Source organism: Sturnira hondurensis, unplaced genomic scaffold (assembly GCF_014824575.4).
Source record: "Sturnira hondurensis isolate 20B ecotype Veracruz unplaced genomic scaffold, ASM1482457v3 Scaffold0000880, whole genome shotgun sequence".
Taxonomy (NCBI): domain Eukaryota; kingdom Metazoa; phylum Chordata; class Mammalia; order Chiroptera; family Phyllostomidae; genus Sturnira; species Sturnira hondurensis.
Window position 1 is genome coordinate 20,155,471 of NW_028073511.1, and position 25,767 is coordinate 20,181,237.

Consider the following 25,767-nt stretch of genomic DNA (forward strand, 5'->3'; position numbering starts at 1 on the left):
CAACACTTATAAATGCTAAAGGTGAAACCCAGCTGCAAGGAATTTTGGGATTGGTTTCATAGCCCTGGAATAAAAGTGTAAAGAAGAGCATTTAAGGAAGATTTCTGGAGTGATGGACACCACTGAAATGCTCTCCTAGGTTCTTTAATAAATGATTAGATAGAGAAGTTAATTCTCTGGCTTCATAAATAATAGTTGTTCAGCACAGTATAGAGCTAGGTTTGCTGTCCATATACAATATGGCTTTCATATGTTAATCAAAACTTCCCTCTGATTGAGCAAAAAGGAAAAGGGCTCCTGGGCATGGACAACAGCGTGGTGACTGCTTGGGGGAGGGGGGTGTAAGGGGACTCAATGGTAATGGAAAAATACAATGATGATTACATTTAAAAAACTCTTCTAGACTTATGCCAATGACTCAAGCCCAAATCCAATGCCTTTTGTGACCATGAAAAATCTCTGGAGATTATGATAACGAAGGAAACTGTATATCTGAGCATCATCTAACAGACCCACCCAAGGAATGGCTCTCTAAGGAGATACACGCATTTGTTTTTATTCACTATCACATACTAAGATATTTGGAAATTCTATAAGAACAGACATTAACATATCACATCTAAGTAATGCAAATGGTTCTTTTGCTAAAATGTGAAACAAATGTTTCCTGTATAGATGCCAATAGTTTTTGTTCACTATAATTAATCCAAAGGTTACAACTGAACTGCCCTGTAGGGCATTATAACTAGTCTGATATATGATTCCAAAATCTTATTCCAGCATATTTTCTTTTAGTAACTAAAATATTTTTGATACTTCTATACCTTTGTAAACCAGTTCTACCATCCTGCCTCTTCCCTCATTAAAGAGATACGTAATTCATCATTAATGAATCAAAATAACCTCTGACAGCTATTCACCCTATAAATAATAAAAAAAAAACCCTTTATGTTTTAAAGAAAAGAGAGCAAAAAGATGTAGTAGTTTCTCTCCATCCATTATGAAACTCTCAAGGAATGTTCCTTCCTTTACCATTATTTTCAGTATTTTCCACAACAAGAGTAAATCCATTGGACTCAGAGAAAGCGAGTCAAACAATTTGAGTGTGTGCAGTTGGGAGTCACCGTGGGTACTGAGAGCCACGGCTGCAGGGCGCCAGAGGCACGTGTGGGGTGTACAGTGCAGAAAAGAGGTTGGGCACCATGTAGGCAAACTTTCCCTTTTCCAGACACCTTCCTACAGAGTCCTGCCTAGATCTCGATGCACTGTAGTGTCACCAACCATTTCTATCACACCGTGTACACGCAAGTGTGATGATATGCATAATATAGGCTGGCGTTTCCTCACAGCCTTTAAAGAAGAAGTTCGTAAGACCTAAGAAATTCAGTAAAATTCACAACTACCTTTGTTAGGTTTCTCAAGAATTTATGCCTGCGAGAATTCTAAAGAGCAACTTAACGTAACTTAGGGCAAATGTAGCCTATCTACCAAATATCCACAGGTAACTAAAAACAGTGATCTGGGAAGAGGAGAGACAGCAGTGAAATTCTAGGAAGGGACAGCAGTGGCTGGTGCCCAAGGAAATTCTACGTGCCCACATAAATCCTTGGAGTTTGTCTCCCAAGAATCTGTTCAAGGAAACAGTGAGGTCAAGTAGGCTGATTACCAATCGCTCCATCTCCTGCTCCCTGAGTCTCTCCTCCCTTTGCCGCCGGTGATAATCCATCAGGTCGTCGCGTCCTGAAATGGAACTAATGCTGCTTTTCCGTTCCCGAAGGACGGGCTGGGGAGTTCCTGAGGCCTGTCTGAGGCTCTCCATTTCTGCATCATCCAGCTCCACAGATCCACAAGAGAAGTTCCTCCTGGCCGTAAACACTCTGTCCGGCTCTATGGGAGGAAATGAGTGGCTTGAGCTGGTTCCCGAGTAGGAAGCCTTATCAAGGTCATCAGAGGTACCGGAGGAAGTGGAGGCCAGAAGCATCTTCCGAGCCATGCGCGGACTGCCAGGGACACTGAGTGTGGAACTTACATAAGGACTGCCCTCGGACACAGAGGTTTTGTAGGGTAAAGCCCCTGAGCTCAAAGAAGAAAAATTCAGGTAATTGTCATTGTCTATTACGCTACGAGGTAGATCTTTTTCCCCCAATTTTGTCCGTTTGGAATTGCCCAGAGAGTTTCTTGGGGGCAAACTGAGAGGCTTCAGCTGGCTCTCCGCGGCCTTGTGCAACCTGGGGAGCGATCGGCTGTAGGCTCCCATGTGACTCAGGCTGCTGCCCGAATACTTCCTAGTTCTTGAACTGACGTTTTCAGGCTCCCTGTGTCTGGTCGACTTGGGCGGAAGCACCAGGTAGTCCTGGATGCTCATTTTTCTGGCTTGCTTTGGACTTGAAGGCATGCTCGCTGCCCCTGATCTGCTGATGGGGGAGGGGCCCGTGTCACCGGGGGAGCTTCCATTCCACATGGCCAGAAGCGAGCCGGACGCCTTTCGGCTTTCCGGGCCCCCGAGAAAGTACACATTGTCGTGTGATTTATTCCTTGAGCTATGTTTGGAATAGGGAGGCTTCTCGGATAGCCTCAAGGACCTCTCACTGTCCCGGCCAGAGTAATGATCGAAGTCCGCTTTCCCACGGGCATAGCCGCCGAGGGAGGGCGAAGGGCTGCGTAAAGGAGCGGGAGGCTTCACGGCGATGTTTTTGTCACTTCCATCACAAGAGAATGGCTTGCTTCCCTGGATTTTGGCCAAGGAGGGGCTACTTCTGACACTGGTTCCCAAAGGGGAAGGGCTTCTCTTCGCAGGCACAGGCTGTGAGAGGGTTAAATAGGAACCAGAATAGTCTCCGTTGGCTTTAAATCTCAGGCTGGAAGAATATTTCTTTGAGCTCAGGCTCTCCATCCTGTTTTGGGAATCGTTCTCCAGGGAATTTGACGCAAAGCTTGCCTCTAAACTGCCATGCTGTTGTTGCACGTGGCTATGCTCGGCCATAATGTTGCTGGAATCTGTAAAGGAAAAAAAGGGAAAGTTTGACTTAAAGGAGATTTAGAAAGACCCAGCACTGGTCAGTCCACATCGGAACAAACAGCCTTGCAGCCCGCCTTAATGTCATCAGCAAACGCGGTCTCTTTTGATAATGAACCTGAGGAAAGTGTACTGCAAAACGAGGGACCAGGAAGGCCACGGATGTGGAATATTTTTGTTCAAAAGAAAAAATAATTCAAGAGAACACCAGTGATATTCGAGAGGAACAAATCCCTAACCATGGGTGAGAGGTTGGGCTGGCACATAAAAAAAGAACATTTCCCCATAGTGTCCTAGTCCTGGGCGGACCACCCGCTTCCTGAGCACCTCGCAAACACCCATGCGATGGGCCTTCCTTTAGACGTCTCTGCTAGAACCATCAACTGCGCAAAAGCCAAGTCCTGAGGAAACAAAGTTCACACTCTGGCAGAGAAGGAACATGTTATGTGAGGCTCTGACCAAAAACATCAAGGTTAGAAGAGGGCTCTTTAAGAAAGGTTGCAACGAACCTTCTCCACAAAAAAGACTCCTTACAGCTCCTGCAACCACCAGGCAAAGGTGGGTAATAGAGAAAAGAGTGTTCCCCAAATTACTGCCCTATCAGCGATAGGGTGGATTGGGGTCTTTTAAACCTGAAACTGACATATCCTTCGAGTTCCTGGGTACCCCAAGTGCATGCACCACGCTCATCCTTGATTCTAACTCCCTTCTCTCTCAGAAGCACCTTCTCCATCTTTTGCACCTGTTCGAACCCACCCATTCCTCAAGACTCAGATTAGGATTCTATCTTCCACGATTACAATTTCTCTGAAAATGTATGCATCCATACAAATATTTTTGGGCTCTAGCTTGAACAACATTAACTGAAGAAACTAAAGGTTTACTCTAGTCTATGAAACTATATTTGAATTACAAAGTATCACTGCAAATGAGGAGGCTTAGGAGTCTCACTGAGAAAAAGATTTCCTTTAGATCATCATCAGAGTGAAAGCAGACATTCCCATGGAACTCAGGCACGGTGAGGACGCTCCTCCGACTCCTCAAGCCCCTCAGACACTAGTTATCACATCTCTGGTCTCCACCTAAACAGTGTCCCTTATGGCTGGTAATCAATTTCAGAATGTGCTTGTTTCTGTAGCCTGGCCACAAGATGAAGGAAGAGGGTAATGTCTCACAGTTCTCTCTTATCTCCACCCTCACCTGGCTCCCCCTGTCCCATAGGTGAGACACTCAAAAGCCAAGGTTTCAATTTCAATCACAGCCTTTCCCACTCCCTCCCAGGCCCAGATCAAGGAACTTCGTCTTGCCTGCTCAGACTCATAGACTTCGCAGGCAAATTCAGGACAGCCTAATAAGGAACTGCTTTTTGTCCACAGAGTGGGACTAAGAAGCAGCCTGGCTGCTTAAATCCTGGCAACAGATGCAGTATTATATACAGCACCCTATAAAGCTGCAGCTTCCCCCCAACAAGCTCCGCCTTGGGTTCCTTATCTCCCAACCGAAAGCCCTGCCCCAATGGATAAAAGCATAATTATCTTTTGAAATGTCCTCAAAAAAGGAATTCTCCTTTAGAATTGCCTCCCACTTCAAATTCCAGCTGTAATCTGGCCCTGCACTGGGCTCTCGCCAGGCCTTTCATTCCTCAGGAGCAGCACCATCTCTGCCCCAGAGACAAACGCCCCTCTCCTGTCCACTACTCCCGTTCAGACCTAGAGAGCAAGAGCCGCCTCCTGTGAGACTTGTCTCACCACCGCCCCCTGGACGGAAACCTAAATGACCTCTAGGCTCGGTCCCTTCTACTCCCAACTATCTTCATCTCTGGTGGGTTTGCAGTCCCAGCAAACTTTGGCCAATTCCCTGAAGCTACATATCTTTGAACGGAGGAAACAAGAAAATAGGTGGTGCATAATGAGGATATTACAGCCTTATTTATTAGGAGGGAGTTCAGGAATTCCCTCCTTCAGTAACTCTTCTATCCTCTATCATGTCCTTCCTCATTTCATTTATCAACAAATCCTATCCACACTGTCCTTAAGACATATTCTCATCGGATCCTTTCTTACCATTTGCACTGCTGCCTCCCTACACAGGCCAGTATCTTCTACTGCCTTGTCTACATGCCTCTTCTCCTACAACAGGAATAACCATGGACTGGAAGCATGCCAAAAAGGTAGCAGTGGTTTTATCTAGGTGGTGATTTTTAATTCACCTTTCTCCTAGCAGTTTCTATTTTCCACAGTTTAAACAATGCATTTGGGTTACTTTAACAATCAGAAAAAATAATCTGCTTATTGTAAAATAGGAAAATACAACCTACAGCCATACTTCACTTTCAGGTTAATTAGACGTATTTTACCTAAGCTCCTAACCAATTTTTGAGCCAAGTATTAGCTCTTCCAAAAAAAGTTTATTTTAAAGAACTTTTGACTAGACTAACTTAATATGCAAATATTTGAAGACTTTGACAAATCTTCTGAACTCTTCTAAATGGCTCAGACAAAAACGTTAATTATTACAATTTATCCTTTTTATATTTTACACATCTGAAAAACCACAAAATCAAATACAACACCATTCCCAATAGGAATAGTATAAACACAGTGTTTATTTTTAAGTCTCCAGATGTTCGCTGAACATTCCTTAGACAATAATATTGGTATCCTCATTTTTAAAAAATGTACTTACCAGGGTATTTTATGATTTCATATCATTCTGCTTATTGTATAGAAAAAAATTAATCTCAACAGGTAGTTTTAGGCACTTCATCAAGTAGGTGTTTAGTACCTACCACATATCAGATACTGGTATGCAGGCATGAACGTTGCCCACTAATATCCCTGCTCTCCTCCTTCCAGAAGCACAGCCGTGTTGCTCTTCCTCAGCCCCATGCATTAGATGTGGCTGTGTCCCTTGCTTTGAGCAATCAAATATGAAAGTGACATGTCGGTTCCAAGCTGAACTGTCAAGAACTGGAGCATGAGTCGCCATTTCCACCCTCCTGCACACATCCACGTCTGTGAAGGCTTGCTGAGGCCACACTCTCCAAGGAGGACGGGGCCCTTGCCAACCCTCGATTGCTGTAAGCCCCAGAGACTTGGGAGTCCTTAGTGAGAAGGTGTTAATCCTCATTAAGTGCCTGCACACACCAGGCCGTGAGCCAGGCACTGGAAAGGATGTGGTCAAAGATGCCCTGTTCTGCCTTTACAGTCCAAAGGGGAAGACACGCGTCTGAACAAATGCTCTAACAGTGTGGTCCACACATACCTCAGTGGAGGACTGAACTGACAAACTAGTGAAGAGGCATGAAGGGAGGCTAACCCTGTCAGAGTGGTAGTCTGGGGGAAAGAAATGACAATGAACTTAAGTCCTACTGAAAGAACAGGAGTCTGATGGCTATTATCCAATGGTAGCATAAAGCCACGTCCACACTTGAAATGTTACGGTTTTAAGGCTACAAACTAAATCCCAAGCACATTTCAGGCCAAATTACTGGTGCATCCAGCAAATCTCCTGTCTCTGATGAAAAACTCTGTAGCAAAAAAAAGTCAGTTATTCTCCATATCACGCTCCTTAAAAATCAAAGATGTAACTCTCTTGGGATAAACTGTATTTAATAATCATGTATTTCCCTCCCATAGTTACCCCTTCCCCTCCTCTGCCACTGCATAAGACCTGCTGTCCGGGCTTCAAGGCAGACACCTGCCCTCAGAGTGACTCAAATCGGACAGCATCCTCCAACAATTTAGAATATTTTAGACAAGGATACAAAAGGAAACCCATAAGGAAGGTGTTAGAATAAACAAAAAGAGAATTGAGGCCAGTGGGGAAGACTTTGGTTTTAAGGTAATGTATAAAAAATGAGAAACAGAACTAAGATAGAAAAGTTATTCCCACAATGTACAGACACAGCAATCCAGAAAGCAAGGCAGAGCAGATGTTACTAAATGGAAGTCAAAGCTAAGCAGAAGCCCAAACTTTGTGTGTTAAATTTTTACCCTCACAGGACAGAGTTGAAGGGTTTCACACCTCATGTCCAAACGGATACTTGAAAGTTTAATTTTTGACTCAGAAATATAAGGTACTGATGTCATTTTGGGTAAAATGCATTAATATATTTCAACCTGTTTGCCGTTGCTAATGATACTTAATCAACCTAAATGAAATATTACCCAACTATTCCCTTTTTATCGGGGCCAATAAACTGCAGAGTACCTCACTACCCTGCAGGAGGCAACCCTTGGTTCGCCCTCCACCTCACAAACAGTCTTATAAAAATAGAAATTAATTACTAAAGAAGTTTTGTTGGCCAGTCAAAATATAATACCAAAATATTCAAAATGACATTGGCTGGAAGATCTGGTCTGTATCCTCCAGGGAGAGAGTAGCGGGACATTTGCAAACAATAAGCCACATCTGAGAAGCAGCCCCGCAAACACTGCTCCACCACACATGTTTGTAGGAAAAAGTTACAGATGATTTGGATGGAAGGACATTCCAGAAAATATTTAAAGGCATAGTCACGTTTGACACCCCAGGTTTTCAGTTCAACCTTATGGGGTCTGTTAAAGCTATATAAAAATTTATACATTTAAAGACTCATCATTAAGTACACATGTGGCACTCATTCCTTTTCCTATAGTTTAGTTGACCCGCCATAGCTGAGTGCTTATGTGTACTCATCTTGGCCTGCCATCTCTCACTCCCATAAATCAGCGCAACTCGGAAGGTGGACAATCTGCCACACAGGTGGCATTTCTGACCCAAGGAGTGACAAGAATGGCTGTTGATACCTCTCTCCATCCCCATTTCTGGAGTACTCTTTTTGTTGCCTGTGAGACCACCTGAGTAGAGGTCTAGAAATGGGGAGAGGATAAGAGAATATAGAACAGTCTGGACTGAAAGGGGGTTCTATGGAAACGAACCCCACAGGGTGATCTGATCATAAATTCCTAGCTGGGCAGGTCATGGTGCATGGTCATGCTCACGCTCCAAGCATGTAATCTCTTTAGTAAAAGGTTCATCTTTGCCTTAAGCAAGCCCTGTCCAATGCTCCTATGCATTTAGGTTAACACACTTTTGAAATGCAAACTGCCATTCTAGGAAGCATTGTTGTTGTTTTTTCAGTATGCTGAGGTCTTGTTTCCCAGCAAATCCTGTTTGGCTCAAGTAACTTTTTATAAATATTCTCTACAAGTTTGGACATTCTTATGTGTGAAACAGTAACCAGTAACCTGCCCTGAATGAGGGTGAAGGTGTGGACAAGAAGAGAGGCAGGAGGGTAGAGAACATGATGGAAGAGTTTGGGTTTAACTCTCCAGCGAGGAGGGAGCGCTGCAGACAGACACCAGCCATCAGAGACTGCAGTGGGCGGTTAGGAAGCGAAGGAAGAAGCGAGGTGGAGGGTGAGAAGAACACCACAGGTGTTGCCCAAGTGACAAACAAGAGCCACCCACCCCGCCGTGCAGGGGAGGTCTGTGTTCACATGTGTAAGAGAGGAGGCGAGGAGGACTCCCAGGTTTCTACACTCTTGTGTTTATTTTGGGTTCCACGTATATTTTATGTAAACAAAGAAGTCTCCGGGAAATTATAAAACCACTGCATCATGTTACTGTGGAAGCATAACAGTCCCATGGGCTGCAATGGCTGCACATGCATAGCCACGGAAAGGGCCTGGAGAAGGCATCTGGTGCCCACGTGAGAGAAAAGACAACACTGGGGAGTCTAAACAGGAAAGAAGCTGAAGTGCTGAAACGTTTGGACTTACTTTCCAAGCCATAAATTTAATCCCCTCAGACCTCTCGTTATTCTGTCACCTGAAACGCACATTACCTCCTGGTCAACTAGAACGTGGCAGGAATCAAGAAGAGACCTCAGTGAGACACCACAGACAGTCCACTACTTTTTTCCTAGAGAAGAAAAAGATCACTTGATAACTTAATCTCAAGGATCATGTTCAAAAGTGTCTTGGTAGATTCCTTTCTCTTTGGCTCAATTCTGGCATTCTTTTTTAAATATATAGTCCTCCAGCTCTGTTTGTATCAAATAACATCTCAGTGAAGCTGATCCCCTTCAAACTGTGTTGCCAACAGTGAAGTTACCGCACTGTGAGTGCTACAGCGGTAGTGATGTGGTCTCAAGGCTGTGAGACCATGCCCAGGAGCCAAGTTTTAAAAAAATTAAAGAAGTGTTTGCTGTGTTGTGTTGTGTTGTGCTGTGCTGTGTTGTGTTGTGTTGTGTTGCGCTGGAGGCGAGAGACTTAGTCTGGCCTATATAAATGCAGTTTTCCAGGTAATTTATACTAGGACAGTTTGGAGAGTCCTGAATCACACAAGTTACTTGTCATTTTACGTCACAGTGCACAGACACTTCTCAGATCACCTAAAAGAGCAGGAATTAATGAAAGGAAAACTGCAAAAACAAGTGATTGGAAAATGGAAATCATTTTATATTTCTGGGGGAAAGCAGGGATATAGATGAGAAGTAAGTTCAGGAAAAAGTAACCTCAAACAAAAAATCAGGAAGCATTAGGTTAAAAATGTTTTATAACAAAGTTTGCTTCTCCACCTTTGTCCTACACAAAGGGCCCCGGGAGCCGAGGTGCTGGCTCTGGGGGAGTATTTGTCACAGACAGTGACTGCTGCCTGCTGTTCAAAGCTCTCCCAGAACACTGGTGGTCCACAGGCTGGTCTCTTTCAGCACCGATGTTTATGCTCAGCGATGTTATAAATAAAGCACGTACTGATGACATGTAATTGAATTCAGAAACCAGCTTAGAACAGCTCCTCTGAAGCAGTGTCATTCTTTACATAAACGCGGCAGGTATTCCTGTGGAGACCAACGGCAACAGATGGGGGCTGAAAGAAAGCTTTTAGAGGACTAAAAGGTAATAACCAAAAAGTCTATTTCAGCCCCTCACTTCAAACTTAAGCATGGAGAGCGACTAACCTAAAGAAACCTCCCTCTTTTCTCACTAATCCCCACACGAAAACATGGTGAAGAAGGGGGCGAATTGGAAACTCCAGGAAGAACCACTTGCTTCTCTAGCAATGTTCTCATTTCAGAAACCCAAACGCAGCCTATTTTCCCTACCCTGCATTATCCAGGCACCACCGGGAGTGAAACCCCGTCCTTCCAACTGTCCCTTTGCAAACTTACTTTCCTTCTTCACAAATATTTCCTTTTACCACTAAATCCTTCTCAGCCTCCCCCATCTCTGCAAACAAGCCTCACCCCTCCACAAAGCCCCACACCCACTGGCAAACACTACCTCCCCACAGATGTTTCCAGATCCTCTCTCCTTCCTTTCACATATCACCTCCCCACAGTTTCTGCAAGCATCCCTACACCGGCATCTTCCATCATCCCCATGTTCCTCTCCACAGAACTTCATCCTCTCCCACTCACTCATCGGCAATTCCTAAACTCTGTTCCTTTAACGCTTCCTCCACACTCAAGATTTTATATCCCAGGGCAGGGAAAAAAAAGCTGTTAGTCAGTATAGTACTCTTACTATTCTTTTTGCAACTAAACATAGCTGCAAATTAAATCCACTCCTTTCCCTTTGTACCAACTTCTTTCTCATTTAAAGACCTGCCCATTTGAACAAAATACTTATTATCCACTAGAGACTCATAGGTAGGTTGATTATCTCCAAGGAAGCCATTTTCATGTCTCAAAAAGCAGTTCTACAGAAATGATGTATTTTAATAGCAGGATAATAAGTTGTTCTATGCTTGTAGGTTGAGCCTATTACAACAGGAGGCTGCAAATCTTACTGTGTGTAGTAGACATACACACACACTGCCCACACGCCCACAGCAATCTAAAACACACACAGGCTTTTTGCGACTGCCAGAGACAGCTCTTCAGGACCTAGGCAATGTGAGGCATCCTCAGAGCTCGCCAGGATTGTCCAGTGATGACGCACAGCAGAGCAGGGATGGAGTGGGGACATGGGGACCACAATAACCATAAAATGAGTCTCAGGAGACTGGATTACACAAGTTTCTTCATTTTCTTTGGTGTTTGCTTTTGAACCTCTGCTTTATTACATTCTGAAAACATGTAAAAGAAGAGGTAAGGCAAACCATTAAGAAAGGCACAGTATCCGATGATGCTACCAGGATGACAGGAGCACAAAAGGAAGCAGTGAGTGACGGGGAATAAGGAGAACATTAATGCAGAGGGAAGAAGTGAGGGAAAAAAGGGAAAAAAAAGTTTCAGTTTGTTCCTATCACAATAAAGGAGTCCAACCACACACTACCATGCTCTTCTTTCATCTCTACCTGTACTGAAGTCTAAGCTTTGTCAAAAAGAAAAATCATTCCAGGTGGTATTCAAAGGTTCCTAAAAGTAATCATAACCAACAGTAATATTTCAAATGAGGATCTTTTTTTCAGTTTTATAATTTACTTTAAAAATGAATTAACATTCCTTGAACTTTGTACATTTTTATATTTTGTGACCTTTTATAATTTTTTTTATTTTTCAATTACAGTTGACATTCAACACTATTTTATATTAGTTTCTGGTGTACAGAAACTAATATCAAATGAGGATCTTTACCTCCAGTTATCAGAGGCTACTATTAAATAAGTCTAGACGGTTTCATATTAAGAATTCTTAAGAATCTTAGAGAACTCTCAGTGAAGAGGGTAAAACATCAACTACAGGGATTTTTGAAAGTTCTGCTTGTCCCTTGAATACATCATGTTTGTATAAACTTTAAAGTATTCTTTGCAGGGATGACCAACCTGTGGCCCACGGGCCACAAGCAGGCCATCATGGTTGTGAATTCGGCCCAACACAAAATTGTAAATGTACTTAAAACACCATGAGATTTTTTTGTTATTACGTGTCACACGCATCTAATGCATGGCCGAAGACAACTTTTCTTCTTCCAGTGTGGCCCACAGACTCCAAAAGGCTGGACAGCCCTGCTATACCCTCCAAAAAATGTGGGTGCATGCTTCCTGTACTAACGCTCTTTAGTCAGTGAGCAAGACTGGGGAGGGAGGGCAGAAAGCAGGAGCAACTCAAAAAACATCTGGGTCATTCAAATTCCCTTCCCACTTGCAAAATTCCTGCCACTCACCTAAATAATTAAGACAAGACTTTTACCGATTAGAGTCACATTTGTGTTTCTATGATCATTAAAGCAGCTAGTAATACTTCAAGAGTAGACGGTATTAATTCAATAAGTATTTACATATACATTATAAATTAAGTTCAACACAATGAAATGGTTGGAAAATTCTCAAATTAAGTATGCTGTCTACTATAACATAAAATACAAGGGACAGAAAAATGGATTAAACAACTTCACAAAGATGCTTGGAATCTACACTCTGGACAAGTCTATAGAAAAATGTCTCCACCAGCAAATGACAGGAAAAACATCAAAAACAAGGGGAAAAAGGGACTGTTCTAGATTAAAAGAGACTCTGAAGATGTACCAATTAAATGCAATATATAGGCCTTGTTTGGATCCTGTTTTGGACAATCCACTGATTTCAAAAAATGTATGAGATGATCAGATAATCTATGCACTAACTAGAAAATAGATGTCATTGTTGATGACTGGTTTTTAAGGTGTGATAATGATATAGTTTTATTTTTTTTAAATCATAATCTCTTAGATTTACACTGTAAATTACTTACAAATGAAATCCTATGGTGTTTGGAATTTTCTGGATAACAATCCATGTTTTGGGGAGAAGTAAAACAAGATAATTGTTGAAGCTGAATGATGGGCAAATTGGATTTCACTGTATCATTCTTTTAACTTCTGTGTATGTTGAAAGTATTCCCTAATAAAATACTTAAAAGTAAACGGTGTATGCATTCTGAAAATCAAAATGAATAAAAAGACATGGAAACTGGCTTAAAAATTATAGCAGCTCACTTGACGAAGGACGGGGTCTTATCAGTGACTCCTTGCTGATTTTTTTTTAAGTATGAAACACTGACCCTCTTGAATTAAGTTCCAAAAAACTGATTATTTTTTAAGTACCTGGGAGAAATTTGAAAGAAATGCATAGTCCAGATTACAAGTATCAAGCCATTCATTATATTTAGGACACTTAAAAGGAAGTGCTAGGTGAGTAACTAAATTTCACCACGTACATGTGCCCAAATAAAAACCATCTCTTCAGAAAGTTAACATGTAAAACAGTATTCACAAAAACCACCAAACCTGCCATATCTTGAAGAATGTCAGCCTCAAAAAGCATTAAAACATATGCACACTTCTTACAAATTTGTGTTAAGACAGAGACTGACATATTTTTTAGATTCCTAAATTATGTTAGTGCTTCTCTCAAAGTGGGAAAATTCTATAGGGTGGAAATTACAGACCCCTATCTTCAGGGTTCTTTACACAATCCTAAAACAACTGTAGTTCAAGATAAAGATTTCTAAAATGTTCCCAAATAAACCTAACGTTTCCAGACATTTCTTATTCCTCATTACTGGTACACTTCATCCCCGGGTGAAGGTGATTCTGAGAGCAGACCAGGAAGACACCCTCTATTACGGGATCACCACTGCAAGGCTGAAGCCCATGGAGTGGCGAGTCCTGAAGTAACTGCACTGGAGGTCTTAGTATCTGTGCACCCGGCACTTCAGATTCACTTCTGAAGCAGAGGAGTCCTCCCGGAAAAAGCAACCTTCAAGCTCAAAGTCAATTGCAAGAAAGAAAAGAACTGAGCCCTGGGTCACATGGGAATAGAGATGTTCTCTCCTGACCCTGAGGCCACCACCACCGGCTTGAATTGGAAGCTGAGTCTGTGGGAGCAAATTCTCTTTCCACCTCCTGTCCCCATGTCACACTACTGATCAAAATACACTCTCAAGAGTCACCTTTTATTAAGGGAACATTCCCCGAACCCAAACAGGCTGCATTCCCCATTCCCTCACCCAATCTTTGTGAACTGGAAATAGGGCACGAGTGGGCTCAGGAGCAATGAAACAAACACCATCTGGCCATGTCTTCAGGGTCATGCCCTTCCCCTTCAACTCAAAAACTAACTGAATGGATTTCAAAAATACTATAAAGTAAACAAACAAAAAAACCCCAAAACAATAAGGATACTATCTCTCCATTACTTAATAGTTGGATATGCAAGGTGGGTGTTACAAGACACTTAATTTTTTCTTTTCCTGCCACCTACCTTTGAACTATTTATTTTGCTTAGGAAAAAAAGGGGAAGGGCTTGAACCAGCAGAGATCAATAAACAACTGACTAAATTAAATTTAATCGATGCTTTGTCTTTTTATGTCCGGTCTGAAGACCTAAGACAGGAAATGGTTATATCGGGATGTTATTTTTATTGTAATGGACATTCTAGCACAAAGGACACTGGACAGGCTGCCTGGAACATGAGTCGGGTGACCCATCCTGGTCCTGGTTCTGCCAAAATGACCAACAGACACTAAAGCAGGAGCTGTCACCTCACCCGTCTTCACCTTGTTTTAGCAGAAGTTGGCACGTATTTTAAAAGGTAAGAATGAACTAGATGTTCCTTCTGCGCCAACTTTCTAGACTCCCATCCATACTGGTTAAACAACAGAGAGTGCCAGTTACACAAGGCAGGAAATGGAAATGACCGCAGCACAGAAACATGTTTTAGTGATAAGGCGGCAGCTCCCTAACTGGGAAAAGATTTCACAGTTGACGCGGTTGCCCGTGGCACTCCAAGGGCATGGTAAATTGTTTCAGCATATCAGAGTGGGAAAAGGCCTGGTCAGGGTTATGATAATGCAACACAGCACGGGCATTTGACTGAGCAGGATGTATGAGAAATATTTTGCCTGGATCCCCATGGCTTGCGATTTCCTTAATAAATCTTAAGCTGTTTTGAAACCTACTTCTGCCATGACGTAAGCAGTGTGGCAGCCAGACATCATTTTCTAGTCCCCTCCGAGTACCTGCTTGCTCTGAAGCGTTATTCAGGCTGAGCGGGAGCGGGTCAACAGGACACGGGAGCTGGCTTTCCTTCGCTTTTACCTGCCCTCGTCTGGGCAATACAGTGGTCAAGAAACATATCTAGGAAAAATCTTGTAACCTTTAGCTTTGTTGCTATTCCAGATGCTAATAATTCCATAAGCACACTGCCATCTAGAGAAGTCGTGTGCAACGTGCCAATAAAATATTCTGAGATAACTCCAATTTCTAACGAACTCTAGAGTTAGCACAGTCTTAGGAAAAAGGCCGACATTGCTTGAAGTTAACAATATTACATATTAACACAAAGAAACTTCTTTTCCCCCTTAATTTGTAAAGAAAGGGGAAGCAGTTCCTATGGTAAATCAACCTTCACACACTAAACCAAAAAATTATCTCTTGTAAAAACCTCTCAAAAACTTCTCCATATAACTTAGCCTGTTACTCTCTAGCTTATTTATCTGTTTCTCTGTATACAAGTATGTCCAACCCCTAGTTTCCCCCCTGCCCCTCAACAGAGTTTTATAGTTGGGTTTCTCTTACTGACCACCAGCTACGATCTCTAACAATCTTGCCTTGAAAGCACATAATGCACAAAGGTGTTTATGAGCACCTAAGAAATACCCCTAAAAATCATGAAAACAACTGTGTGCAAATTAACCCCAGAAGATTGGAATTCCTTGGTGACAGGGACACACTCTGTCTGACTTAGAAATATTTATTTTTTTAAAGATTTTATTTATTTATCTTTAGAGAGGAAGGAAAGGAGAGAGGGAGAGAAATATCAATGTGTGGTTGCTCCTTGTGCGTCCCCTGCTGGGAACCGGCCTGCAACCCAGACATGTGCCCTGACTGGGAATGGAACCTCACTCCCTTGGTTCGCAGGCCCATGCTCAATCCACTGAGCTACACCAGCCAGGGACAAATATTTATTTTTAAGGGATTTGAAAATCTCAGCTCTTTTTTATTTTATTCACTTTCATAAACGTCACATTCATCAAATGCCAATAAATATTTTCATCCAACAATTTTTTCCTTTAAAAATCAACTCATGTCTTCTATCATTTGGGGAAAAAAAGGTAACAAGACCTCTTTAAAGAGTCACCACTTGATAATCATTTCTAAATATACCGCTGTGCACTTGGCTTTGAGGTGCACCCACTGGCTAGTTGTCAAAACGATAAGAACCTACCTCAGCACAGTTCAGAGCTATGACCTCTTCCAAGAAAGGCATACTAAAAAATTCTCCCATATTGCTGGAACCTCCCAGACCTGAGGATTCTAACGACTGTGGCGGGACCACTTAGCACGCTGAACTGAAATCCACAACCACAGGCCCCGTGGTTCCCTGCAGTCCTGTAAACAGGGGGGGCACACATGTTCGCAAGTCCTTAGGCCGCGTGTGCGTGCACAGCGCAACTTTTCTGATCATCAGAAACTCGTGATGATCAGAGTTTCTGATCATCATAAACAGAGCCATGCACAGTTACTGTGCTTTTTAAACTATCCTAAGAAATTAAGGAAAACTTTATAGAACCGCCACTTTCTTCCCCGTGCAGCCAATGGAAGGAACGGTGCTATGGCGGGGTAAGACCAAGTGCAGCGGAACCGCAGCCAGAAGAGCGGGCCTGCAGGTGCTGCCCTCTGCAGCCAGCTGCGGGGATCGTGGGCAAAGCATTCCAACGAGAGAACTGGTGAGGTTCCTTTTACCCCAAGAATTGTTTTGTCCTACTTACCCAAAGAATAGCTGAGCTTGAACCGTCTTCAGATTCCTGACCCAAGTTCTGTGCATCCACACTTATCCTAGATATCCACTCAGCCACTTATAAATTTCCCCTACAATGGCCCCAATGCACATTACTTTCTCCGAAAGAAAAATGTTTATTTTACTTTTATATTGTGATCTACTTGCAATACTATTCTGTATTAGTTTCAGGTGTACAGCATAGTGGCTACACAATCACATACTTTACGAAGTGCTCCCCCACCCCCACCCTGATATTTCAAGCACCCACATCAGGTGTCTTTTTAAACTCCACACTCCGGAGGCCCTTCTCATTCCCCCTTCTGTCTAAGACAGCCCTGTCCATTCACACACTCTACTCTTAGCCCACAAGGCAGGGAGGGACAGAAAATCTACAATGTCCTGCTTTGTACCTGGATTCAAAAGCAGCATCTGCCACGTCTGTGGCACCATCTGTCGCCCCCTTTGCCACGGGAAGGATGGTGCAGGCATCAGATGTGGAGTGTCACAGGTCACACAGCGGAACTGTCCCCTTCCTGGGGCTGACAGACCCACAGCCACAACAGCTAATACCACTCTTCCCTTCCCAGAGCGTTTCTTTCCTCACGGAGAACGGTACCTCTAAACTCTCACCAAGGGCCAGGGCCAGTTTTTTTTCAAACCACATCTACCTGAATATCATTTTCTAAATTCTCTAACCCTGGGCTCTGCCTACGATGATGTCTACCACTAACTCACTTGAGATCTACGAGTCATTAATCTCTGAGCAACTCAGCCATTACACCTACAAAATGAAGAAGTGGAACTCAGTGAGCTCTGGAGCTCTTGTGTAGTAACACTCCAAAATTCTGTTATTTTAAGTGCATTAAAAGACCTCAGTGAACACAAGAGGTCCCTTCAACTCTATGGTATATTAATAAGCCTCTTAATGCCGAGGGCAAAAGAAATCTGCTGCAGACAAAAATGCTCTATGACATGATCTCTTTGTTGAGCAGGGACACAATTGGTTTCTTGGGGAATCCCAATTAGATTAAAATCCCTAATCTTGTTAACAAAGGCCCGTGAGGTAATACTCCAGTGAAGAGTCGGGGCTGGATAATTCTGTGTGTTCTGTGCACTGTAGGACAGTACACAGCCTCTGAGGCCTTGTCCTACTAGAAGCCAGTTGTCAGGTGCGGCTGTTCCCTACCCCCCTGTTGGGAGAACCAAAAATGTCTCCAGATATTGGCCAATACCCTGGGTGGGGGGCGGTGAAATCATTCCCCCTCTCCATTGAGAACTGCTATAATGTATACCAGGGCTTTATTAAAATAAAGCACATCACTTAGTTTTTTATTGTTGTTTGTTTGTTTCAAGTGGGTGACATTTACACAGTTAATAAGTAAAGTACAGCAAGACCTAACAGTCATCAGATTTATAAAGCTTGTGCATTCCTCTTGGAAGATGTACAAAACCACAGTCTTCCCAAGTCATTCAGAGCACAGCCTCTCTGCAAATAACTCAGAATTAACACCCAAACTTGTAACTTCAACTGCTCTTTTATTTGAAGTATTTAAAAGGAATCACGATTTTCACAGTAACTTCTCTAGTGCACTCCAGAATCAACCCTTGCTTACAGACCTCAAAACAGGGCTTTGAAGAAAATAACGAGTACCAGTGGTTGGTTTAATTACTTGGCTTTTTTCCTTCTCTCTCTCTCTCTCTCTCCCCCTCTCCCTCTCTCTCTCCCTCTCTCTCTCTCAAAAGCCGGCAACTAAAATGATTGCTAAAGAGTTCCAGCTTTGTCTGGACTCCTTAAGACAGGAGTCAGCAAGCTCTTAGCCCCTTCTCCGGGAGTATCTTCTCTTCCCCCACTTCAAACAGGCACCCAAGAGACACCCCCTACAGCCTGTCCACAGCCAAAAGAGCAGCAGCTGCCAGCTGCCTGAAAGACTGAAGCCTGCAAATTGAATGAAATGACGGCTACTCTTAACCAAACATCTCATTTTTCCATTTGTGAGAAAGGCTAGGATGTGCAAACCTCTGGGTCCCGGGAGGTGAAGGCTACGCCAGTTAACCAAGAGCAAAAACTCAACCCTCCTTTGCTGTTAAAGGAAACTCCAGTCATAAATGTTTTTGGAGACTTCAGAGTTTCTTAATTGCATGTTTAAGTTTCTGATTAAATATGTAAGGCAAAAAAACCCCCAATTTTTAAAAAATAACTAAGCCTAGGAAAAGAGAATCATGAACAGACACAACTGTTACTTTTCAAAGAACCTTAGCTCTTTATTCAAACATTTACACAATCGAGGGGAACAGTATCAGTGATGCAGCCATTCTGTTAAAATTGTGGGCAATTCCAAAGGTTTATTTATCCCGAATTCAACTGCTCTGTTGCTATCCTACCAGAAACCAAGAATTCAAGTGCTCTCCGGGCAAAACTTTAACCCTTTAAAACTGTGACCTTAATTTAGACCTCCCCAGCTGAATCCAGATGTCTGGATCTCAGAGAAATATCTCAAACGCCTACGTTAAGGTAAACAAAGTAAGAAGTCCTATAGTTGAAAATAAGTATCTTTACCTTATCCACTCATACAAGGAAGGGAAATTAGCTAACAAATATTTACACTAAAAGGACTCCGCGTTTTTCTGCCTCGACTCCTGGTTCCACTTCCAGCTGCGTCTGGCTAACACTAGCTGTGCGTTGTAGAACTCTAGAGAGCTAATTCGGAGCTGCAGGGACTTCTAGGGATGAGGGCAGGGCCAGCCGCGAGGATCCCAGTCTCAGGGAAGTCTACCAACTTAAAAGGCTACGGGCGCAGCTCTCTCTCTCTCTCTAGAGGCGAAAGGTGGATGGGGGAGGCGCGGAAAGTAAGTTCGACTTCCGAAACTCTTTCAAACGGGAAACCCCAGCCCAGGAAGGGACAGCTTGTCAGTCTTTTAATTTCCTGGCAGTGGCCGGAGTTAGCCAGGTCGTGGGCGCTTTAATAAATGACGACTGCTAGAGTTAAGTTATTAAATGTACCAGCCAACCTTTAAAGCAGCGCGTCCGCGTGCCGAGCGCGGGTGAAACGGGTTCAAAAATTCCCCATCGCGTCCAGCCGCTATCTTTAGGAGTGTGAAGATAGCCCTCCCATAAACTTTCGGGGGCATCCAAGGCCAAATCAGAATCGGAGGCTTTGCGCGGCTCGAACTCGTGAGCCCCACTCTTGAAACAAAGTGGAACCAGAAGCGTAGTTAGCCGCGTATTTTGGGGAGTTGGGGGTGGACCTTCTCTGAATCCCGCGCCCCACACAGCAGCGGACCTTCTTCCTCTGCCCACAGGGACAAAGCAGCTATATCCCAACGATCCCCATGCCTCTCTCGGGTATCCCAAAGTTCTCGGCAAAAGTTGCCCCGGGTCGCCCCAAATTCCGCCTCTACCCTACAGTCATTCTGGGAGGGTCTCCTTTACCCCGACAGTACCTTCCCAGGATCCTCGCAACCGGAGGTCCCCCGGGTTCGGGCCCCTCCAAAGCAGCACGGGCCGGCCTCCGCTAACCCACAGCCTGGGCTTTTGTCCCTACGGTCTACAAGAGAAGCAAAGAAACTCCATCCCGGCGCCCACTCACCGCCTCATCTTTCCTGCGAGCCGCCTCTCTCCAAGGGCCCCGCCACCCGCTCGCCTGGCCCCAGTCCCCGCCCGCCCGCCCTCCTCCCTCCCTCCCTCTCCTCGGCCCTGGGATCCCGCCCCGCTGAAGCCCCAGCCGCAGCCCCAGCCGCAGCCGCGCAGCTACTCCGAACTCGCGGTGCGCAGTCAGCGCGCCCCTCCCCGGCCCAGGCGGCCACTGCCTCCTCTCCACTCCCAGCCCTCGGCCGCGCAACCGGCGGCAACCAACTCGGCGGCGGGGGAAGCAACGCCCTACCGAAGCGGCCGGACGCGCGGAGCACCCGCGGCCACCTTTTCCCAGCTGGCCGCCGCCCCCTCCTTACCTGGTGCGGGGGCGCTGCTGGATGCAGGCACCAAAGGACGCAACGCGACCTCCGCGCTCCAAGCCACTTAGTGCGGTCCCCCTCAGGCCGCAATGGTGGGCTCCGCACCCCTTGCGCCTCCAGTCTCTTCGTTACAGCGGCACCGGAGGAACTTGGAGCAAGGAAACTCCTGGGAAGTTTGCGGTTGGGACCCTACTGCTGCTGACTGCGTCTGGCTGTGCGCCCCATCAACAGGCTGCACAAAGCCTCGTTTACCGCAGCGCACTACGGATTTTGTGGCAATCTTTTTTTTTTTTTTTTCCAAATGAGCTGGAAGAAGGGCGGGAAGGTACTCATCCCTGGTAATGATTTCCTCAGCGGACCTCGGGGTTTCTACAGGGAAACTCCAGGTGGCCACACCTCCTCTCGGCAGTTCGCCCGCGGGCAGGTACCTGCTGCGTCAGAAAAGCAGCTTTGCCAAGTCCCTCTGCTAAGGGCTAAGGATTTTTATTATGCAAATTTTTTCAGTTATTTCTCTTGAAAGTTTCTATATTTTTTCCAATGTATTTTCCTGAATCGCTGTAACCAACAAAAACAACGTTGATGTGAATATCTTTCAATGGGTGCTTCTAAGGAAGGCAACCCATTGGACCCAGGGTGGTCCTCAGACCATGGTTTGTGGGAATGTGAACCTCTGCCAAGTTATGCGCAAGCCTTGCGGGGTTATAAAGATAAAGGCCATTGGCCCTTCATGGAACTCACAAGAGCCAGAAAGAGCACAATGAACTGCACACTGACTTAAGACCCGCATGGCTTTGGGCAACTTGTTTTAGCTCCTATGACAATTTCCTTCTGTAATGATCTTGATGCTGCAGGGTGGCTAATAAACTTGCAGCATGCAACGTACCTGGCACCGTGAGTGGCACTCGTAGGTACTCCACAAATAGCTTATTTAATGCACTTTTCATTTCTGCAAGTAATAGTCTGACTTCTAATTCGCAGGAGAGGTTCTCCTATAGATAGCTCGGTGTGTATAGGACTTCCCCCGCCTCCCTCCCCAGGCTCTGGCCCACAGAACAGGCTGGGATCATTCCAACGCTGAGGTAGGTGCTCCAGCAGTTCTCCCTGCTCTCCCACACCATCAGTTTCCCCATTTACTGCATCATCACCATCATCATGAAATCCTGTTATTTTTCCCATTAAAAAAAAAAACTCTCTCAACTCCACTTCCTTTTTCTTGCTCGTTCACAGCAATCTTTTAAAGTGTCATTAAGAAAAACTGATTCCAAGTTTTCTCCCTTTTCATTTACTCTGGTCAGGCTTTTGCTTCTACTGTGTCCCTAGAAATCATCTTACGGAGATCAAACTACTCAATTTGAAGGTTTCTCAGTCCTCCCCTCACTTGAGGTTAATTGCTATTTGTAGCAATTAACACACCTTTTTCTCTCAAAAACGATTTTATTTGACTCCCACGACACTACATTTTCATGGTTTTCATCCTACCCCACTGTCCCCTTTGCTGGTCCCTTCTCTTCCCCCAGACTCTGAGAAGCAGAGTCCCAAAGTTCAGACTCTGGACGCCTGTGTTGTCTGCCTACACTCACTCCTGTAGTGACCTCATCCTGTTCCATGGCACTAAATACCACCTATGTGATGATGACTTTCATATTTACCTCCAGCCTGGTCACCTCCCCTGAACTGTAGGCTCCAGGCAGCTGCCGGTTCAGGTGTCTGCTAGTCCTCTCCCATTCAGCATTTTCAAAACTGAGATCCTGAAAGTCCTCCCTCCATTCCCCAAACACCCAGTTGTAACTGAAGCCTTTCTCTTATTGGGCCTACAACCTTGGTGTCATCCTTGACTTTTCTATCTCTCTTACCATTCAAATCCATTCCATCAGAAAATCCTTTTGGCTCTACTTTTAAAATACTGTAAACTTGACACTGAAACACTTACTACTTCCACTGTTACTACCACCCAGGTCTAACCTGTATGTCTTGACTTTGATTACCCCTGCTCTGTTAATACTTTGCCCCCCATGCAGGCTGTTCCCAACACTGCAGTCAGAGAGATTCTTTCAAAACATTGAAGGCATCTCACTACTCCCTGCTCAAAACATTGCAAGGGTCCCCATCTCAATCAGAGCAAAAGCCGAAGTACATAGAATGGCTCGGACCACACGTGATCTGACCTCAACTTCAGTTTCCCTCACTTCACTCAGCTAGCTCCTGACACTTTTTCAAATAGATTCCACTATCAATTAGTTTCACCCTTCTAGCAACCCTGTAAGGTACACACTCTTATTGTCCCCATTTTCTAAGTAAAAAATTGAGGCCAGATAAGTCAATGATGACTCAGCTCCTGAAGCAGTACTGTAAAGGCAGAATTTGAACACAGGCAGCAGGATTCCAAAATGCATGCTCTTATATGCTCCCCTCCAACTCTTCCCTAAGTAGGAATGGTATCAGGGGAAATGTCTGTGTTATGAATAATTCCCAATCACTGGACAAAAAAAAATTGATTCTCATTGGCCTCCTCTCACTGCCTTTTTAAAAAATCTGTTGACTATTATAAATAGCCAAGCTCCTTGAAAGCTTGGCTTCCTGTAGGGATCTTTTTTTTTTCATTTTTATGTGAACCACACTCCAAGACTTGATAGATAAACGGAAAAAACTCAAAGAGTATTAATTTACTATAACTTTTTTAAATGACTAAATCCAGTGAACCGTCTCACTCCTGATGAGTTTAGTTATGGTTTCCACCAGCTTTCATAAGTAAGGCCATGCTGACCCGATGTGGAAGACGTCAACAAGGTGCCAGAGTGAAGTGTGACGGGCAGACCCCAGCATCCTAAAATGTATAGAAGGCACTCAAAATTTAACACCTGTTATTATTGTAATAGTCATTATTACCAGACTTCCTCTTAGTTACGATGTTTTAAAAAATAGGAAGAGCCCTGACTGGTGTGGCTGGGTGGGTGGGTGAGTGAATACATCAGGATTTTGCAGTCGGGTGGACCTGGATTTGAACCCTGACCTCAGTCCCTTTACTAGCCAAGGAATTTAAATGTTATTTACCTTCACGAAGAAACAAACTTCTGTTCTGAAAAGTGGGACGAATAACATCAAACTCGTATTTTTACGGATCACTTTGCTAATATAGGCATGCACTTTGTTCAGGGGCTGGACAGCTCTCCAAGTGCAGTTCCTTTTTTTCAACCTGCAAACTGAAGGGTCACCAGTTTGATTCCTGGTCAGGCAGGGCATGTGCCTGGGTTGCAGGCCAGGTCCTGAGCTGGGGGTGCGTGAAAGGCAACGGATCCCTTTCTTTCTCCCTCCCTTCCCCTCTCTCTAAATAAATAAAATCTTTAAAAATAAATTAATTAATTTAACTAAATAAAAAGTAGAAAGAAAAAAGAAATGAGCTCTTGCTTTCTACATTTTCCATTTCCTGGGTTTTTCTTTTTTAAACAAGGCCCTGTTTCACCACAGACCAGAGCCACACCCTCTTCTGCCATTCTCTCTTGTCCACTGGAGGAGATTGCGTGGTAAACTACACAGGAGCAGTGCATTTCCTGTTTCTTTCTCCAGGATCCATGATGGTAAGCGTACCAGATCTCGCTTTTCTGTATCCTTCACCCTCTCAGTTGGGAAAAGTGAAGCGTCAACCACAGTGATATATGAATTATTTCACTTGGCATTAATTTCGCTGCTGTGTCCCTTCATTAGCAAAGACAAGCTGGACTTCACTCGTGTCCGGAATCTGCACATTTTGTCCTGTGTGTGCAGCGATAGCGGAGCAGAGAATTAAGAGGTTTCTATTTACAGGGTGCAGTGAATACATCAGGATTTTGCAGTCGGGTGGACCTGGATTTGAACCCTGACCTCAGTCCCTTTACTAGCCAAGGAATTTAAATGTTATTTACCTTCACGAAGAAACAAACTTCTGTTCTGAAAAGTGGGATGAATAACATCAAACTCGTATTTTTACGGATCACTTTGCTAATATAGGCATGCACTTTGTTCAGGGGCTGGACAGCTCTCCAAGTGTAGTTCCTTTTTTCATTAAAAAATTACAACAGCATATACTTAGGGTATAAAGCACGATGATTTGATGATGGGCAAACATCTAGGGAAATGATGACAACAGTCAAACTAGTGAACATGTCTTCTCACATATTACCTTGGTGCGTGTGTGTGATGAGAACACCTGATTGTACCCTTATGCCGCCTCCAGTATCCCCCACCGCAGCGTAGACTCCAGTCACCGTGCTGTGCCGCTGATCTCGGACTTCCTCCTCCCACCTACCGGAACTCCGTCCCCTTGGACCAGCATCTCCCCATTTCCCTCACCCCTGCGCATCTGCTAAGCAACTTTCTTCTCTTCTCTTGTACGTATTTGATTTGTTTTAGATTCCACATATAAGTGAGATCTTTTGGGGCTTTTCTCCGTGTGTGGCTTATGCCACTAGGCATTGTGTCGCATCAAAAAGCAGTTTCCAACTGCACTGGTCCTTTGTGTGGGGCTGTTGACAGTGGTGGCAATCACTCTGTTACACTGGCCTCTGGGAGTTGAATTCCTCCTCATGAACTCTTTTTAGAATTTGGGACTGGGATAAATTTTCTCTCTTACAGAATCAGTGTATTTTTATTAATTAGAAAAGGTCTCATCACTTCTCGGCCTTTTGGCTAAGATCAAGTGTAGAAAAGGTCTCTTCATCGCTTTCATGCTAGGTTGCAATAATTGTTTAGAAGAACTTTGTAAATCAATGTTTTACTTTGGATCCTAGTTGCCAGGAAGCTCAGCTTCAAATTACTGTTAAATTATTTTACTATGGTAATAAAGATTTTGCTTTCTACTCTTTTTTTGTTTATGTCTTCTATATATTTTTATTTTAATAACATTATTATATATTTGGATTTTACTCTATGTTCTTACATACGTATTTAAAAATATGAAGTATAAGTAACACAGTAGCTCTTCACATTAACACCTGACAATTAACCAAAATTAAAGTGAAAATTTATCACTATAAGCTGAGTTTTGTTCAAACTATTTAAAGATTGGTTCTCTAGTCAATCATGAGAATAATCTAAATACATTTGGACATCTGAATACATTAATCTCTGTATAA

The 25,767-nt window shown here is 43.9% G+C and overlaps 1 protein-coding gene and 1 non-coding gene across 12 annotated transcripts in view; one reads left to right on the top strand and one right to left on the bottom strand.

The window, feature by feature from the left end:
- The window catches only part of PHLDB2 (pleckstrin homology like domain family B member 2), a 241,536-nt gene that overhangs the window by 90,887 nt on the left and 124,882 nt on the right, over positions 1 to 25,767 (bottom strand). For 8 of the 11 annotated variants that reach the window (XM_037055380.1, XM_037055407.1, XM_037055361.1 and 5 more), the window contains one exon: positions 1,667 to 2,997. In XM_037055380.1, the coding sequence (XP_036911275.1) occupies positions 1,667 to 2,983 (1,317 nt within the window). In that variant the 5' untranslated portion in view covers positions 2,984 to 2,997. Of the gene's footprint in view, positions 1 to 1,666; positions 2,998 to 8,845; positions 8,923 to 20,295; positions 20,370 to 20,656; positions 21,074 to 25,767 lie in introns of those variants that run through there. The other 3 variants (XM_037055391.1, XM_037055370.1, XM_037055401.1) reach the window with 3 other exon arrangements.
- LOC118994420 (U2 spliceosomal RNA) lies at positions 25,302 to 25,490 on the top strand. Its single transcript, XR_005068043.1, has one exon. It is a non-coding gene; the product is annotated as a U2 spliceosomal RNA (small nuclear RNA).